The 19,736-nt window shown below is 39.5% G+C and overlaps 1 protein-coding gene across 2 annotated transcripts in view; it reads left to right on the top strand.

Annotated features, from left to right (window-relative positions):
- LOC128212059 (poly(ADP-ribose) glycohydrolase-like) overlaps nucleotides 1-19,736 on the top strand; it is a 33,005-nt gene that overhangs the window by 11,955 nt on the left and 1,314 nt on the right. Inside the window, exons 9-20 of one of the 2 annotated variants that reach the window (XM_052917306.1) lie at nucleotides 4,596-4,664; nucleotides 7,911-7,985; nucleotides 8,148-8,246; nucleotides 8,511-8,671; nucleotides 8,959-9,041; nucleotides 13,695-13,831; nucleotides 13,983-14,130; nucleotides 15,673-15,751; nucleotides 16,665-16,773; nucleotides 17,244-17,349; nucleotides 17,927-18,058; nucleotides 18,325-19,736. In XM_052917306.1, coding sequence (XP_052773266.1) covers nucleotides 4,596-4,664; nucleotides 7,911-7,985; nucleotides 8,148-8,246; nucleotides 8,511-8,671; nucleotides 8,959-9,041; nucleotides 13,695-13,831; nucleotides 13,983-14,130; nucleotides 15,673-15,751; nucleotides 16,665-16,773; nucleotides 17,244-17,349; nucleotides 17,927-18,058; nucleotides 18,325-18,902 — 1,776 coding nt within the window. In that variant the 3' untranslated portion in view covers nucleotides 18,903-19,736. The remainder of the gene's footprint in view (nucleotides 1-4,595; nucleotides 4,665-7,910; nucleotides 7,986-8,147; nucleotides 8,247-8,510; nucleotides 8,672-8,958; nucleotides 9,042-13,694; nucleotides 13,832-13,982; nucleotides 14,131-15,672; nucleotides 15,752-16,664; nucleotides 16,774-17,243; nucleotides 17,350-17,926; nucleotides 18,059-18,324) is intronic. The other variant, XM_052917312.1, reaches the window with a different exon arrangement.

The raw sequence follows: 19,736 nt of genomic DNA on the forward strand, positions 1-19,736 counted from the left end.
CTATTTATTCATCCGTGTTTAGTACAAACATTATATGGATAAATCTAATTTCTTATATAATTAAAACGTACTTTAATATGACGATCATTCATAATAATAAATAACCCTGCTTTTAGGAAAAAGTTTGAAACGACTTATAAATCTACCTGAATCAGTTTAACATCATATGCAACTGTATTTAGACACTTAGGATTGATTTTGGATTTGTAAAAAAATGATCACTTACACAGGCATCATCAAACATCAGACTCCATATAACATAGACTAAATTTTGTTTTTATTATCACAGGAAATGCAATGACATGTGCTTATTAAAACAAAAAGAACAAGGGTATTTTTCAGAGTACTTTTTTTGGTTATTTAGATGTTTTTATGCACCAGCCAATTGTATATGCCCCCACCCCTAAGTCCGTAATAGCAGGGACTTTGACTTCAGGTCTCTCAAAACCCGGGTAAAATACCAGACCTGCAGGGACACACTGCTGGTAAAATCCCTGCCAAATGGCCCCGCAACCCCAAATACCTATGTGAGGCCCATTCCTGACTATTTTCCATATGAAGACAAAACCACATTCACTAGGCACTGCGGGGCCACCTGAAAGGTAAAAACACAGCCCATTGCCTCTGCTGTCCCCGGTATACCCCTGGAACAAGGGCGATGGGTGGGCGGGGCAGTGGTTACAATTGACAAGTGCATTACAATCCCGGATTATGCTGCAAATAAAAACAAAATATAAGGTGATAAACTTAGGCTTACTTATGTTGAGGTATATCCAGACCAGTGTTTATATCCCTATTTATGAAAAGATATTTGTTCAAAACTGTTGTTTTGTCAGAATTTGATCAAAAATGAGCTTGATACATCAATTTGGACCAAACAATGACTCATGTTGCAGTTAAGTTGACCTGTCCGATTTCCATTCAAAACGAGTCACTAATTATGCAATATAATCGCTACCAGTCTTAGATACCAGTACACATGCTTTATTGCATAATGATTGCTTGAAATAATGATCCTTTAGTGCATGAGACCATCAACAATGACTTCAAGCATGCTCAAAACATATTTATTGTCAAAAATAAGATTTAATTTCCAAACTTCGAGCCACATTGTTTATACCGGAAGCCGCCGTTTTGATTGAATTTATTGAAACCCATGCTAAACCGATCGATATACAGTATAAAACACTACGCATCGGTAACTTCCCTTTACAAAAACACGAAAACTAGCGTAGAAAAATTATACTTGATTATTTTTAGCCTTTTAATAAATTATTACCTGAAAAAAATCTGCTTGGCGATCAAAATGGAGGAGCGGGCGCACAAACAAAAATTTTTTTTTTACATTTTCAAAAAAATAGGAGCGGTAAATCCGCGGAACGAAATATCAATTTGGTGTGGCCTTAGGTTAAAGTTTTAGGCAAGTAAAAGTTAAGGGCAAGTTGGGATTTTAATAAAAAAAACTTCTATACCGTTCATTAAATGCACTTAATAAAATTCAGAATTAATTACGACCATCTTACAACAAGAATCATAACTCCGTTTTAAGCCTAAATACAAATTATGGCCCTTGATTTTTTTTTATGCCCCCGAAGGTGGACATATTAAAATCGCACCGTCCGTCCGTCCGTCCGTGTGTCCGGCTCAATAACTCGTGTCTGGGCTGTAACTCTCCTTTGTATGGACAGATTTTAAAATAGCTTTCCACATTTGTTCGGCATACCAAGACGACGTGTCGTGTGCAAGAACCGTGTCCCTACCTCTTAGGTCAAGGTCACACTTTGGTGTTTATTCACAATGGAGTGCTGCATATAAGGACATAGAGTATAGGTTGTCGTGTCCGGGCTGTAACTTTCCCTTGTATGGACAGATTTTAAAATAACTTGCCACATGTGTTTGGCATACCAAGACGACGTGTCGCGTGCAACACCCATGTCCCTACCTCTAAGGTCAAGGTCACACTTAGGTGTTTATTCACAATGGAATGCTGCATATAAGGACATAGAGTATAGGATTGTCGTGTCCGGACTGTAACTTTCCCTTGCATGGACAGATTTTAAAATAACTTGCCACATGTGTTTGGCATACCAAGACGACGTGTCGCTTGCAAGACCCGTGTCCCTACCTCTTAGGTCAAGGTCACACTTAGTGTTTATTCACAATGGAATGCTGCATATAAGGACATAGAGTATAGGTTGTCGTGTCTGGGCTGTAACTTTCCCTTGTATGGACAGATTTTAAAATAACTTGCCACATGTGTTCGGCATACCAAGACGACGTGTTGCCTGCAAGAACCGTGTCCCTACCTCTAAGGTCAAGGTCACACTTAGATGTTTATTCACAATGGAGTGCTGCATATAAGGACATAGAGTATATTTTGTCGTGTCCTGGCTGTTACTTTCCCTTGTATGGACAGATTGTAAAATAACCTGCCACATGTGTGCGGCATACCAAGACGACGTGTGGCGTGCAACACCCGTGTCCCTACCTCTTAGGTCAAGGTCACACTTAGTGTTTATTCACAATGGAATGCTGCATATAAGGACATAGAGTATAGGTTGTCGTGTACGGGCTGTAACTTTCCCTTGTATGGACAGATTTTAAAATAACTTGCCACATGTGTTCGACATACCAAGACGATGTGTCGCGTGCAAGACCTGTGTCCCTATTTCTTAGGTCACGGTCACACTAAGGTGTTTATTCACAATGGAATGCTGCATATAACTTAGAGTATAGGTTTCGTGTCTGGGCTGTAACTTTCCCTTGTAAAGACAGATAATAAAATAACTTGCCACATGTGTTCGACATACCAAGACGACGTGTCGCGTGCAAGAACCGTGTCCCTACCTCTAAGGGTAAGGTCACACTTAGGTGTTTATTCACAATGGAGTGCTGCATATAAGGATACAGAGTATTGGTTGTTATGTCCTGGCTGTAACTTTTTCTTGTATGGTTAGATTTGAAAATAACTTGACACATGTGTTGGACATACCAAAACGACGTGTCACATGCAAGACCCATGTCCCTACCTCTAAGGTGAAAGATACACTTAGTGTTTATTCACAATGGAATGCTGAATATAAGGACATAAGAATATAGGTTGTCAAGGATGGGTGGTATTTTTTATGTTCAGAGGCAATTTAAAATAACTTGCCATATGTATTTGTTTGATCTTTAACTTTTCATGTACTGACCTTGTTCATAGGTCAATGTCACATTCGGGGGCTTTCGTCACATACTGTGACAGCTCTTGTTTTTGTTTTGTTTTTAATTTCCTTTGAAAGGCATATTTGTATATTCTTAACCACATTTTCATAATGGGAAATCAAGTTATTCGAATGACTTGCGTCATTGTTTGGGCGGGCTGGTGGGAGGGCAGCATCAAAGTCACCTTATTTATCGAATAATTTTAGTTAGGTTTGACATAAAGAGGCCAAATTTGGTATTATTACATCGTTATTGTATTCTAAGTCAAAGCGGCGTAGTCGAGCGCGCTGTCTTACGACAGCTCTTGTTAATCATGTTTTATCTTATGATTTATTTCATTGTGCTGCAGCTTAGCTATTAAATAAAAGGAATTGTCTTCACTCATCAGATGCTCTAAATGTTAACTTTAAAACCATTTTTAAACCATTATGATACTTCAATGCTATATGTATTTAACATTTTCGTAATCCACAAAATGATTTATCTTATTTGTAAAAAGAAAATCAGAAAGTTTACTCTGTGGTTCTAAGAGAAAGTACTGTAAAAACACTGATCTACATTACAGTACACTTAAACATGCATTTTTTTATAGGGTGGTTGAATGCAAATAGAGTTTTAAATAATGTATTTTATCTTGATATATTGTGTTGTGCTGCAGCTGAGTTAAAAAAAAAGAGGAATTGTCAGCATTCATTGGTAGCTTCAAATGTTATCTTTAAAATCATTTTTGAATACAACTAAAATTTAACAGTTTAGTAATCCACAAATAGATTCATCATGTAATGATCAGTGGCGTGAGCAGTTTGTTATGTGACAAATGTCTAGCTGCAAGCACATGATTTGTTTAATTGTAACTTCTGTGATCTTTTTTTTCGACCAACTACAAGTGTCTGCCAATAAACAGATATCGTGTGATCATTGAAGCAGAACAAAGCATTAGGTCGCCTTGGTCTGATGGTTGTCATAGTTATGGGTATTTTGGGATGTGTGAATGAAAGTCGTGGTTTGTGTATTATACTTTCTACATTTTTCTGACTCAGTGGTTTCAAACCAAACTTATATATATAAAAAAAATAATTTTGAACTGATTTTTTTTGCTATTACCTGTCATTGAAATTGATTTGGACATGGTCAAAATCTGTCAAGACTGGCAAATTGTTGGTGGTTTGAAGCGCTGGTAAGCATGGTTTGCATATTGGAAATGGACCCTTGAAAAGACCACCTTTGCATCTATTAGGACATGCCCATTTAATGGGAAATTTATGGTATATTTATTGATTTGTTTTGAATATTCTAATTAATTTTAAATATCTAGATATATTTTTTCTTGATCTGTTTCAAAATTCTGAAGTATTGAAGTTTGGAGACAATGTACTTATCTGTTTCAGTTACGGCGGCGCTGGGACATGATACAAGAAGTGCTGTTGGGGGACATTCCTGGACCATATGAATTTAACGTACCTTTTATGCTTTTAATACGAATATTACCAAATGGTTTAATCTGTTATTTTAAGATGACATAGTTCTTAGGCAGATTTTTGTCTTGAAAGATAATACAAAATCTCTTTATATCAATTATCACTTCAAACTTAATAAGATTCCACTATCCCTTTTCATTGTTAAGTGTAATTTTTTCTCACACAGTCATTGTTAAGTGCCATGTTGAGTCACAATTATACTGCCAAGTGCTATATTTTGTAACAAATCACTGCAAAGTGCCATGTTTTGTCACAAGTACACTGCAGAGAGCCATGATTTGTCACAATTACTCTGTTAAGTGCCATGTTTGTCAAAATTACATTGCAAAGTGCCATGTTTTTTCCACAATTACTCTGCAAAGTGCAGTTTTTATGACCCCGAAGGTGGGCATATTAAAATCGCACCGTCCGTCCGTCCGTCCGTCCGGCTCTGTAACTTTCCCTTGTATGGACAGATTTTAAAATAACTTGCCACATGTGTTCCACATACCAAGACGACGTGTGGCGTGCAAGACTCGTGTCCCTACCTCAAAGGTCAAGGTCACACTTTGTGTTTATTCACAATGGAGTGCTGCATATAAGGACATAGAGTATAGGTTGTCGTGTCCGGGCTGTAACTTTCTCTTGTATGGATAGATTTTAAAATAACTTGCCACATGTGTACCACATACCAAGACGACGTGTCGCGTGCAAGACCCATGTCCCTACCTCAAAGGTCAAGGTCACACTTAAGTGTTTATTCACAATGGAGTGCTGCATATAAGGACATAGAGTATAGGTTGTCGTGTCCGGGCTGTAACTTTCTCTTGTATGGATAGATTTTAAAATAACTTGCCACATGTGTACCACATACCAAGACGACGTGTCACGTGCAAGACCCGTGTCCCTACCTCAAAGGTCAAGGTCACACTTAAGTGTTTATTCACAATGGAGTGCTGCATATAAGGACATAGAGTATAGGTTGTCGTGTCCGGGCTGTAACTTTCCCTTGTATGGACAGATTTTAAAATAACTTGCCACATGTGTACCACATACCAAGACGACGTGTCGCGTGCAAGACCCGTGTCCCTACCTCAAAGGTCAAGGTCACACTTAAGTGTTTATTCACAATGGAGTGCTGCATATAAGGACATAGAGTATAGGTTGTCGTGTCCGGGCTGTAACTTTCCCTTGTATGGACAGATTTTAAAATAACTTGCCACATGTGTACCACATACCAAGACGACGTGTCGCGTGCAAGACCCATGTCCCTACCTCAAAGGTCAAGGTCACACTTAAGTGTTTATTCACAATGGAGTGCTGCATATAAGGACATAGAGTATAGGTTGTCGTGTCCGGGCTGTAACTTTCTCTTGTATGGATAGATTTTAAAATAACTTGCCACATGTGTACCACATACCAAGACGACGTGTCGCGTGCAAGACCCGTGTCCCTACCTCAAAGGTCAAGGTCACACTTAAGTGTTTATTCACAATGGAGTGCTGCATATAAGGACATAGAGTATAGGTTGTCGTGTCCGGGCTGTAACTTTCCCTTGTATGGACAGATTTTAAAATAACTTGCCACATGTGTACCACATACCAAGACGACGTGTCGCGTGCAAGACCCGTGTCCCTACCTCAAAGGTCAAGGTCACACTTAAGTGTTTATTCACAATGGAGTGCTGCATATAAGGACATAGAGTATAGGTTGTCGTGTCCGGGCTGTAACTTTCCCTTGTATGGACAGATTTTAAAATAACTTGCCACATGTGTTCCACATACCAAGACGACGTGTCGCGTGCAAGACCCGTGTCCCTACCTCAAAGGTCAAGGTCACACTTAGTGTTTATTCACAATGGAGTGCTGCATATAAGGACATAGAGTACAGGTTGTCGTGTCCGGGCTGTAACTTTCCCTTGTATGGACAGATTTTAAAATAAATTGCCAAATGTGTTCCACATACCAAGACTACGTGTCGCTTGCAAAACCTGTGTCCCTACCTCAAAGGTCAAGGTCACACTTAGAGTTTATTTACAATGGAGTGCTGCATATAACGACATAGAGTATAGGTTGTCGTGTCCGGGCTGTAACTTTCCCTTGTATGGACAGATTTTAAAATAACTTGCCACATGTGTTCCACATACCAAGACGACGTGTCGCGTGCAAGACCCATGTCCCTACCTCAAAGGTCAAGGTCACGCTTAGTGTTTATTCACAATGGAGTGCTGCATATAAGGACATAGAGTATAGGTTGTCGTGTCCGGGCTGTAACTTTTCTTGTATGGACAGATTTTAAAATAACTTGCCACATGTGTTCCACATACCAAGACGACGTGTCGTGTGCAAGACTCGTGTCCCTGCCTCAAAGGTCAAGGTCACACATAGTGTTTATTCACAATGGAGTGCTGCATATAAGGACATAGAGTATAGGTTGTCGTGTCCGGGCTGTAACTTTCCCTTGTATGGACAGATTTTAAAAAAACTTGACACATGTGTTCCACATACCAAGACGACGTGTCGCGTGCAAGACCCGTGTCCCTACCTCAAAGGTCAAGGTCACACTTAGTGTTTATTCACAATGGAGTGCTGCATATAAGGACATAGAGTACAGGTTGTCGTGTCCGGGCTGTAACTTTCCCTTGTATGGACAGATTTTAAAATAACTTGCCACATGTGTTCCACATACCAAGACGACGTGTCGCGTGCAAGACCCGTGTCCCTACCTCAAAGGTCAAGGTCACACTTAGTGTTTATTCACAATGGAGTGCTGCATATAAGGACATAACAGTGTAGGTTGTGAAGTATGGGTGGTATTTTTTTATGTTCAGAGGCAATTTAAAATAACTTGCCATATGTATTTGACACGTAAAGGCAAGATAAACTTTTCATGTACTGACCTTGTTCGTAGGTCAATGTCACATTCGGGGGCATTCGTCACATACTGTGACAGCTCTTGTTTGTCACATTATCAGCAGAGAGCCATGTTTTGTCACATTACAAGTTGCTAAATGCCATGTTTTGTCACAATTACATTGCAAAGTGCCATGTTTTGTCACATTACAAGTTGCTAAATGCCATGTTTTGTCACAATTACATTGCAAAGTGCCATGTTTTGTCACATTACAAGTTGCTAAATGCCATGTTTTGTCACAATTACATTGCAAAGTGCCATGTTTTGTCACAATTACACTGTAAAGTGCCATGTATAATCATTGTGAAATGCCAGGTTTTGTGACTATTTCAGGAGAAGGTGCTGTCCTACAATAGTCGGTACATGGGCAAATGGGAGTTTTCTGTCTTAACTTCTTTCGTAAAAGATGTAAGTCTGTTGCATGCTATTCAAGATCATTGCCCATGCATTTGTGTTATAGAAAAAAGTACAATATTTTGATGCTATGCACAGTGATTAAACTTTAGGAGATTGAAGGAAAAACTGCACTGACTGACCCACAGTGAAAGCAGATGACTGGTCTGTTTTCAGTTTATACAGAAAGAGGAAAGACTGGCATTCTTCGCGCGTGGCGGAACCTTGAGCAAGATAGCCCGTCTGGCCCTACAGCTGCCACACCTTTGTCCAACAGTATGTACAGCAACCAACATGAATCTGTATAATACAATTTTAATAGTTCTGTTGTACAGTGAACAATGATGATGACTTTGCCCACTTGTATAGACATTTCCAAGATAATTAAATTATGTTACTACATTTTCTTATAAACATAACCATTTGCAATTATTTACAGTCTAAATGTATGACCAGTCTTTTCAATATTTACCCTTCTCTGGAAAGTATTGATAATTTCAATCTCTTACGTCAGTTAGCTCATGTCTCCTCTGTTTCCAGCCGATACCACTGTTGAAGGAGAAGACGAACCTGAGTTTGACACTGAGCCAGCAGCAGGTCGGCTGTCTCCTCGCTAACGCTTTCTTCTGCACATTCCCCCGCAGGAATGCCAAAAACAAAACATCAGAGTTTTCCAAATATCCAGGGATCAACTTCAACACGTAATGATTGCCAATTTATTGACTTGATGAAATAGTTTTAATTTTCAATCTACTTTAAAACGTAATGATTGCCCATTCATTGTCTTGATGAAATAAAGTTTTAATTTTCAATCTTTGTCTATTTAATGTAATCTTTATTTAAAAAAGATATGTCTCTCCAATTCTGAATTAAATAATGGATGTTTCTTAACATTTATTCACTAACTGATACTTATAAACGGTGCAGTACAATTGATTCGGTACATTATACATATGTAAGAAAGCCTGGCTGTTATGTGACATTTCAGGCTGTTCATGGGTCCACCTACATCCATCAAGTTTGAGAAGATAAAATGTCTGGTGAACTATTTTAACAGATTCTTCAAGGAAAGTAAGCTCTTAGACTGTAACATCAATGAGTTATGACCTTCGCTGTGCAATTTTGGGCCTTTGGACAAAGATCATCCTAGGAAAAGATGTTAAATAAAATGAATAAAGTGTATTTAAAATTACTTTAAGAAATATTTAATGAGTAAATTTTTGCATCATTTTATTAAGATAATTATGCCCCCCTTCGAAGAAGAGGGGTATATTGCTTTGCACAGGCATGTCGGTCAGTCGGTCGGTTGGTCGGTCGGTCGGTCGGTCGGTCGGTAGACCAAAGCTTGTCTGAGTGATAACTCAACAATTCCTGGACGTATGGTCATCAAACTTCACATGAAGGTTGGGCCTGACCAGTAGATGACCCCTATTGATTTTGGGGGTCATCAGGTCAAAGATCAAGGTCACAGTGACCTTTAATGGTAAAATAATTTTAAAGCTTGTCCAAGTGATAACTCAACAATGCCTGCACCCATGGCCCTCAAACTTGACTTGGAGGTTAGGCCTGACCAGTAGCTGACCCCTATTGTTTTTGGGCTCATCGGGTCAAAGGTCGAGTTCACAGTGACCTTGAATGGTAAAAGGTTGTCCGAGTGATAACTCAACAATGCCGGCACCCATGGCCCTCATAATTGAATTGGAGGTTGGGCCTGACCAGTAGATGACCCCTATTGTTTTTGGGGGTCATCGGTCCAAAGGTCAAGGTCACAGTAACGGTTACTGTAACCTTGAATGGTAAAAGGTTGTCTGAGTGTTAATTTGACAATGCCTGCACCCATGGCCCTCAAACTTGACTTGGAGGTTAGGCCTGACCAGTAGCTGACCCCTATTGTTTTTGGGGCTCATCGGGTCAAAGGTCGAGTTCACAGTGACCTTGAATGGTAAAAGGTTGTCCGAGTGATAACTCAACAATGCCGGCACCCATGGCCCTCATAATTGAATTGGAGGTTGGGCCTGACCAGTAGATGACCCCTATTGTTTTTGGGGGTCATCGGGCCAAAGGTCAAGGTCACAGTAACCTTGAATGGTAAAAGGTTGTCTGAGTGTTAATTCGACAATGCCTGCACCCATGGCCCTCATAATTGAATTGGAGGTTGGGCCTGACCAGTAGAAGACCCCTATTGTTTTTGGGGGTCATCGGGCCAAAGGTCAAGGTCACAGTCACCTTGAATGGTTAAAGGTTTTCCGTGTGATAACTTGACAATGCCTGCACCCATGGCCCTCAAACTTGACTTGGAATTGGGCCTGACCAGTACATGACCCCTTTTGTTTTTGGGGGTCATCTGGCCAAAGGTCAAGGTCACAGTCACCTTGTATGGTAAAAGGTTGTCCGAGTGATAACTCGACAATGCCTGCACCCATGGCCCTCAAACTTGACTTGGAGAATTGGCCTGACCAGGAGATGACCCCTATGGTTTTTGGGGGTCATCTGGCCAAAGGTCAAGGTCACAGTGACCTGGAATGGTAAAAGGTTGTCCGAGTGATAACTCAACAATGCCTGCACCCATGGCCCTCAAACTTGACTTGGAGGTTGGGTCTGGCCAGAAGATGGTCCCTATTGATTTAAGGGGTCATTGGGCTAAAGGTCAAGGTCACAGTGACCTGGAAAGGTAAAAGGTTGTCTGAGTGTTAATTCGACAATGCCTGCACCCATGGCCCTCATAATTGAATTGGAGGTTGGGCCTGACCAGTAGAAGACCCCTATTGTTTTTGGGGGTCATCGGGCCAAAGGTCAAGGTCACAGTCACCTTGAATGGTTAAAGGTTTTCCGTGTGATAACTTGACAATGCCTGCACCCATGGCCCTCAAACTTGACTTGGAATTGGGCCTGACCAGTACATGACCCCTTTTGTTTTTGGGGGTCATCTGGCCAAAGGTCAAGGTCACAGTCACCTTGTATGGTAAAAGGTTGTCCGAGTGATAACTCGACAATGCCTGCACCCATGGCCCTCAAACTTGACTTGGAGAATTGGCCTGACCAGGAGATGACCCCTATGGTTTTTGGGGGTCATCTGGCCAAAGGTCAAGGTCACAGTGACCTGGAATGGTAAAAGGTTGTCCGAGTGATAACTCAACAATGCCTGCACCCATGGCCCTCAAACTTGACTTGGAGGTTGGGCCTGGCCAGAAGATGGTCCCTATTGATTTAAGGGGTCATTGGGCTAAAGGTCAAGGTCACAGTGACCTGGAAAGGTAAAAGGTTATCTGAGTGATAACTCGACAATGCCTCCACCCATGGCCCTCAAACTTGACTTGGAGGTTGGGCCTGGCCAGAAAATGGTCCCTATTGAATTTAGGGGTCATTGGGCCAAAGGTCAAGGTCACAGTCACCTTGAATGGTTAAAGGTTTTCCGTGTGATAACTTGACAATGCCTGCACCCATGGCCCTCAAACTTGACTTGGAATTGGGCCTGACCAGTACATGACCACTTTTTGTTTTTGGGGGTCATCTGGCCAAAGGTCAAGGTCACAGTCACCTTGTATGGTAAAAGGTTGTCTGAGTGATAACTCGACAATGCCTGCACCCATGGCCCTCAAACTTGACTTGGAGAATTGGCCTGACCAGGAGATGACCCCTATGGTTTTTGGGGGTCATCTGGCCAAAGGTCAAGGTCACAGTGACCTGGAAAGGTAAAAGGTTGTCTGAGTGATAACTCAACAATGCCTGCACCCATGGCCCTCAAACTTGACTTGGAGGTTGGGCCTGGCCAGAAGATGGTCCCTATTGATTTTAGGGGTCATTGGGCTAAAGGTCAAGGTCACAGTGACCTGGAATGGTAAAAGGTTATCCGAGTGATAACTCGACAATGCCTGCACCCAAGGGCCTCAAACTTGACTTGGAGGTTGGGCCTGGCCGGAAGATTGTCCCTATTGAATTTAGGGGTCATTGGGCCAAAGGTCAAGGTCACAGTGACCTTGAATGATAAAAGGTTGTCCGAGTGATAACTCAACAATGCCTGCACCCATGGCCCTCAAACTTGACGTGGAGGTTGGGCCTGACCAGTAGATGACCCCTATTGATTTTAGGGGTCAAAGGTCACAGTCACAGTGACCTTGAAAGCGAACTCGACAATTCCTGGACCTATGGTCATCAAACTTGACATGAAGGTTGGGCCTGCCCAGTAGATGACCCCTATTGACTTTGGGGGTCATCAGGCCAAGGTCAATGTCACAGTAACCTTAACGCAAAAAAGTTAACAAATCTTCTCCCACTGATATCTCAACAATGCCTGAACCTATGATCATTAAACTTGACATGGATGTTAAGCCTGACCAGTTGATCACCGTTATTGATTTTAGGATTCATAGAGCCAACTGTCAAGGTCACAGTGATCTTGAATGGTAAAAGGTTGTCCGAGTGATAACTCAACAATGCCTGAACCCATGGTCTTCAAACTTGACTTGGAGTTGCATCTGACTTGACATTTAGGTTTCTAGAGTCAAAGGTCATGGTCATAACACACTCTATCCTCACACTTTAATGGTCATAATCTTAAAACTGCCTTAACGGCAACAAATCAGCTGTCATTTCGGTCCATGCAAATTTCACTCAATTGTCCATATAATCCTGACAACATGGCGCTCGGGGGGGGGGGGGGGGGGGGGGGGGGGGGGCATTATGTTTGACAAACATCTCTTGTTTAAATGGTGTTTCCATAGTTATAAAGTTTTTCATCTGCACTTTTTTTGTCAAAATTCATGTCCTTTTTGAAAAAAGATAAATCATAATCCTTTTTACAGTTTTGTTTTTAGGATGCTCTGTGTTATGCTAAAAATTCAAATTGAAAAGCAACTGGAATACTCTAAATAAGTCTCTGTTTTATGAAATTTTAACCTGTGACATCAAATGTGCGTCTTCCTTATTATGACAGTACTCACTGGTCACCAGCTTTAATGGTCTCAGATCTTGCTTCATAATTGTGGTTATGTACATATAAAGTAAAAGCCTTTGTATACGCCAATCATAAAACAGGACTTGTTTTTGTTTTACCTACGGTGTATGGGCGATGTGTTGCATCCAGTATGTTGTTGAAACAATAACACTATAATTCTTAGTTCAATTATCACCAAATTTGATCAGAACGTGTATGGGCAATATATCTCAGACAAGTTTGAAGGCCTAGTTAAAGCCTTCTATAAGTGACCCCCCCCCCATTTGGGGTATAATACACAACTTCTGTGTATTGATCTTAATCTTCTTGCCTTGATCCCACTTATCAGATCTCCATTCTGAGTATCCTGCTGTGCAGTTTTGGAGGTTTCATTATAATTTGGACCCTAAGCCAATAAACCAATATACAGGAAATTGGCCCCTACTGTGACACCAGTGCAATTAGCAGAAGATGCACAGCAGGGGGTTGTCATGCCAAACATTCCTTAAACTAGGCCTTTAATAACTAGCCATATCTCTTGAGTCATTTGAGAGTTATTGCCTTTATATTATAGAAATTACCGGTATTGGCATTATATCTCAGTCGAGTTCAATAATTAGCCATGTCACCTAAGATTTATGACCCTTGAAATGTCAAAAACTAATTTTACAGTGTCCGCTCTCAAAATTTGGCTGTGGAACAACCAGTTATCACTGAACTCCATATTTGCCTTTTTTCATAGACACTTTAACTTTTTGCAAAATTCCAATTCTGATGTTTTCCACTCACAGCCCCAACTGGTACAGTGACATTTACCCGGCAGTATATAGACAAGATGCCAGACTGGGAACGGGATGGGAAACAGCTAAGTGCCCTCCATGTCTCCTCAGAGGGAACAATTGAGGATGATGGAGTTGGCATGCTACAGGTCAGACATGTTCTTAATAGAATGTTATGGCTTATTCATAGCGTTTATAGAGATTTTGGAGAGTTTGAGGTCACCAGTGTTATGACACATTTGTCCTAGACTGCACTTCCCTGAGCTGAACAAACATATGTATTTATGACTGTGTGTTCAGGTGGACTTTGCCAACCAGTTTCTTGGTGGGGGCGTGCTGGGTAACGGATGTGTTCAGGAGGAGATCCGCTTCCTCATCTGCCCTGAGATGCTGGTGACTCGTCTGTTTACAGAGTGCCTCGGGAGGAACGAGTGCCTCATCATGACAGGTACGTACCTCACATGTATAGAAGGCTTGTAAAGCATGTATGAAAGGCTTGTATAGCATGTACGGAAGACTTTTATAGCTTGTAGGGAAGACTTGTATAGCATGTACGGAAGACTTTTATAGCTTGTATGGAAGACTTGTATAGCATGTACGGAAGACTTGTATAGCATGTACGGAAGACTTGTATAGCATGTACAGAAGACTTGTATAGCATGTACGGAAGACTTGTATAGAGGCTTGTATGGAAGACTTGTATAGCATGTACAGAAGACTTGTATAGCATGTACAGAAGACTTGTATAGCATGTACGGAAGACTTGTATAGAGGCTTGTATGGAAGACTTGTATAGCATGTACAGAAGACTTGTATAGCATGTACGGAAGACTTGTATAGCATGTACGGAAGACTTGTATAGCATGTACGGAAGACTTGTATAGCATGTACGGAAGACTTTTATAGCTTGTAGGGAAGACTTGTATAGCATGTACAGAAGACTTGTATAGCATGTATGGAAGACTTTTATAGCTTGTATGGAAGACTTGTATAGCATGTATGGAAGACTTGTATAGCATGTACGGAAGACTTGTATAGCATGTACAGAAGACTTGTATAGCATGTATGGAAGGCTTGTATAGCTTGTATGGAAGGCTTGTATAGCTTGTATGGAAGGCTTGTTTAGCATATATGGAAGACTTGTATAGCATGTATGGAAGGCTTGTATAGCATGTACGGAAGGCTTGTATAGCATGTATGGAAGGCTTGTATAGCATATATGGAAGGCTTGTATAGCATATAGCATGTATGGAAGACTTGTATAGCATGTACGGAAGGCTTGTTTAGCATATATGGAAGACTTGTATAGCATGTACGGAAGGCTTGTTTAGCATATATGGAAGACTTGTATAGCATGTATGGAAGGCTTGTATATATTACAAGATATGTTGTATTGTGTTACTTCTATTGTGAAAGAAAAAGTAAGTTTGTTGATATGTGGATTACAATTGTATGTATTGTTTTGAAGACTTTAATTCATTTAAGACTGGTTTAAACAAATACCTTTATATTGGTTATTAATAAAAGAAGAACTTTATAACTTTTAGGGAGCATTGTCAATGGCATGACTTGAAAATGATATTTAAATTAATTCATGTACATGTATTGAAACTTTAATGTTTTGAGAAACATACATGTCTGAATTTTTTTAATGAAAACTAAATGTTCAAATTCTTCTGAAATGAATGAATTTATAATAGTTGTTAATGTTATTGATTTTGATGAAACAAGATGAAGTCAGTCAGTATGATTATAGTCAGCGTAAGGATGTGGAACATGATGATTATGTGCAGTGAACTAACACCTGTTTGTTTTTTTGGCCAGGCTGTGAGAGATAGAACATGATGTTCATGTACCCTGAATGGTTTGCTGGATGTTCATTTTTTAACTTTGTAAAACAGCATGTGTATGTTTATATGGTTGTCCCACCTGACTGTGAATGGGAGAACATCATTTTTTTGTACTTATTCATCTATTCCTGTCCCATCAGGCTGTGAGAGGTTCAGTGACTATGATGGCTATGCCAGCACATTTGAATGGAAATCTGACTACATGGATAAAACTCCAAGGTAACTTGAAAGCTGAATTCTGGATGGTGATCCCACTATAATTATACTCCTGTCAAACGAAGTTTGAGGGGAAATATTGGAGTCACCTTGTGGTTGGTTGGGCGGCCCATTGCAAATTTTATTGTTGGCAGCGTAACTTGTGTATAAAAACCATAACTCTAATAAAACAGTAACTCTGTTATAGCTCATTACAGAGTTATTGTCCTTTGTATTTTTTCTTTTCTCAGCATAACTTTAAAAGTAAAGGATGGAAGTTAATTAAATACAATGATAGGGAGTGCAGTGACAAAGAATCAAAACTCTATTGCACTAACTGTAGAGTTATTGCCTTCATTACTTTTCCTTGTCAGCAGCATAACTTTTAAATTAGTCAATGGATTTTAATTAAACAACACAAATTGGTTAAACATGGTAATGGAAAATGCAGTGTTCCATAACCTAGGAGTTATGGCTTCTTTTCTAAGAAATAGTTTGGCTTTCCTTTGTCCATGTGGCATTTGGGGCGGCATTTTATTATGATAAAAAAATAAAAAATAACTTTAACCGAAAATAATATGAGATTTTTTGGGGCCTTCAAAGGTTGCAAAATACCAAATTTATGTTTGATTTCTGTTGGTGTCATGAACAAATACACCTTATGTGTGATGTATTTCCAGTCATTTAATTGACATATTTGAAAATGCCATACTTATACCTTTCCAATGATTTCAAATTTGGATGCTAGCAGAGCACTAGCGTGTGTGTTTGAATGACAGACATACTGGTATATATTGTATTTGTCTTTTGTAGTTTTCATCCCTTCACACACGGGTTAACAATATTTTCACAAAAACAGTAGTTGTGTTTTGAAATAAAATAAAAAAATTGTCGCTGTACAAATATATGATTATTTTATTATTCATGTTTCTGTCAGAGATGCATGGGGCCGTATACAGTGTGAGGTGGTGGCTATTGATGCCCTCGTTATACACGACCACAAGTCTCAGTTCCGCTTGGAAATGGTCAAACGAGAGCTCAGCAAGGTATTTTCTCCAAATCATGAAGAAACGAAAAATTATATTATGTTTGTGTTTTTCGTTCATGTAAATTTCAACTGTAATATGGTATTTGCATTAACATGTTTTTCTGTTGTCCATCATTAAGTGCATTGTCAAAACAAACTGAGTTTGGAAAATGGTGCTGTATGTAGGAATGCATGTTTTGTAAATTGTAAAGAAAAAAGTGACCTTAAGTGTAAATGGTGTTGGTGGCAGCATCATCATCATCATATAAGTGCAAAAACCTTAATCTTTGCCATAACTCAAAAATAGTTCCAAGCTATTCCAATGAAACTTTATATACGGAGACAATTTACAGATGTTTGGCTAGACCTGATACACTGGCATTCATAGGGTGGCTCTCTTAAACTAATGCCATGCCTGATTTACATGTAAATGTTTGTGATTTATACTGATATTGCAGTTTCCCATATGACTTAACAATTTTGTTGCAGGCCTACTGTGGTTTTCTAAGCCCGGGTCCTGCTGACCGGGCTCTCCCTGCCGTGTGCACAGGCAACTGGGGCTGTGGGGCCTTTGGTGGTGACAAACAACTTAAAGGTATTGGTGTATCGCTTTGCTTTGAAGTACAACGCTTATTGTCTTTTTTCAGAATGAAATATTTGTTATTCATTTTAGCTAGTTTGGCTGGTTTTATAAGATGTTGTGGAAGCCTCAAAAACCTTTCAAATTATTCAAATGAAAATAGAAATACACATTGCCAGAGGCAATACACTCATGTATACCAAGGCCCATAACTCTGACTTTAACAATTGTTTAGTTATGCCCCATGTTTCCATGAATCCAGACAAAAGATCAATCCCTAGCATTATTGTTTTCTCATAGATAGCTGTTCGTTTATCCATTAAGTTATTTTCCATGTTGGCATTTTAGAAATTATAAAAGTTTATGTTTAAAAAAATAGTCTGAACTGTCATGTAGATTCTGGTTGTTATAGTAACATGATTTAGGGTCTACAAATCAAGACTGGACTCAATGGGGTATACAACTTTAACTTTCATATTCTGCATATATTGCTCTCTAGCAATATCAAATATACATGTGTTATTTTATAAACAGCATTACAATGACATCATTATATAAAGTCATTATTTTCTAAAGCGAGGCCTTGTTTCAGCCCTGATACAGTTGATGGCAGGGGCGAGGGCCGGCCGTGATTTGTGCTACTTCACGTTTGATGATTTGCAATTACGAGATGATCTCTACGAAATACACAAGTACCTGACTTCAGAAAACATGCTCACCATAGGTAATGTTCACTTCTTAAGGTGAAGAGTGTCTGTAATGAATTATTTTTTGAATGGCATTAAAGGTATACATCAACACAAAAAAAATTATTTGACCAATATATTAAGTAACTTTTTCGTGATCTCAAGGCATGGTTATTTCCTAAAATATTTTTTTTAAAAAGGACTGAAATGTAATTTTGTTTTTCATCTAAAATTACCCATTAACAATTCTGTTAAAATCACCCAAATGCGGCCAGCTGTTGATGTGTGCCTTTAATCATTTCAGGTGACCTGGTTGGTCAGATTGTGGACTATGGGAAGGATTGTGTTGCCCAGATCAGGCACAGCTCACATAATGACCAGGAGCTCTTTGAATTCATTAAACTTGGGCTTGTTAAAAGAGACTATTCACAACTTTCCTTAGATGGAAACAGCAATAATGTTCAATTACCACAAAATACTCGCCACCCCAATAAACCTTTGAGTTACCCCGGGAGTGGGTCTGACCAGATTGGTGGGCATGACCAGGGACAGGTGCAAGGGCGAAGGCATAAAAATGACGGTCAGGTGGCCGGCAGAAGGCATGGATCTACAAGCAGTTACCGTAGTCAGACTAAAGGCCAAGGATCTGGTCATGAATCATTTTCTGGGCAAGGACACAGATTAGGTGGAAATAAGAATGCTTCATATGCTGAGACGGTAACAGGCAAGCACAAGGAACAAGGCCAGTCACCAGGCAAAGATCGGAATGACTCTGTGGCGGGGGCTTTGGACTGGGGCCACACACCAGACGTTGGGCATACAGATACTAGTACCCCCCATAAACAAGGGGAAAGTGATAAAACATTAAGTCAGACAATCTGATTACGACGAGAAGAGACAAAAAAAATTCAAAGATGTCTGGTTCTAAAGAATATCTTTTTGGTCTTAAGTGTTTAATCATCTTATGATGTTGTTTTCAGTGGTTCTAAATCCCTGGATTAAGTACCTTTAAATGAATATAAATTACTTGGGAAACATTTCAAAAGTGGTCTAGGCCTGGGAGGCATCCATCATGCTCAAACTGACCCTCGCTATATTTCAGACTTGACAAAAGTCAGCCTACCCTAGAACCTTTGTTGTTTTTTTCTTGTTTATGTAATAAGTGATTAAGTTAAGTTGGATATGTGCCATTTATATAGGACAGTAAACAGAAAGATATGTATTATTGAAATGCAATTAAGCTAGTATTACACAGTGAAATACTTTTTGTACCTAGTGGTTGGTTTATGTACAATGCAGTGTATGGATGATGTGATCAGTCTGATTTGTCTGTGATAGAGGACATCTAAGTTTTGAAGCCGGTGTGCATGAATGAAACAAATAGCTTTAAGACTAATGGTTCATGAGTCACTCTTTTTAAACAATATGTTGTACTTCGTCTGTACATGTGAAATATGTGATGGTCAAAAGAAAGGTTTTAATGATTATGGAATTGTGTTCAATATAAAACCATCAAATGGATATCTGTTATTAATGATGAATCATGTTAATGTATGAGCAAACTTGTTTGACTGCTTATAAAATTGACCTGTCTATTGGTTAGTTTTATTTCTTAGCGATTATAATAAAGTTCAAAAATTAAAAAATGGCGTCATTTGTATACATTTAATTTAGATTAAGAGGTAAAATGCCAAACTGTATCGTTTAAGTCAATAT

This window comes from Mya arenaria, chromosome 2 (assembly GCF_026914265.1).
Source record: "Mya arenaria isolate MELC-2E11 chromosome 2, ASM2691426v1".
Classification (NCBI taxonomy): Eukaryota; Metazoa; Mollusca; class Bivalvia; order Myida; family Myidae; genus Mya; species Mya arenaria.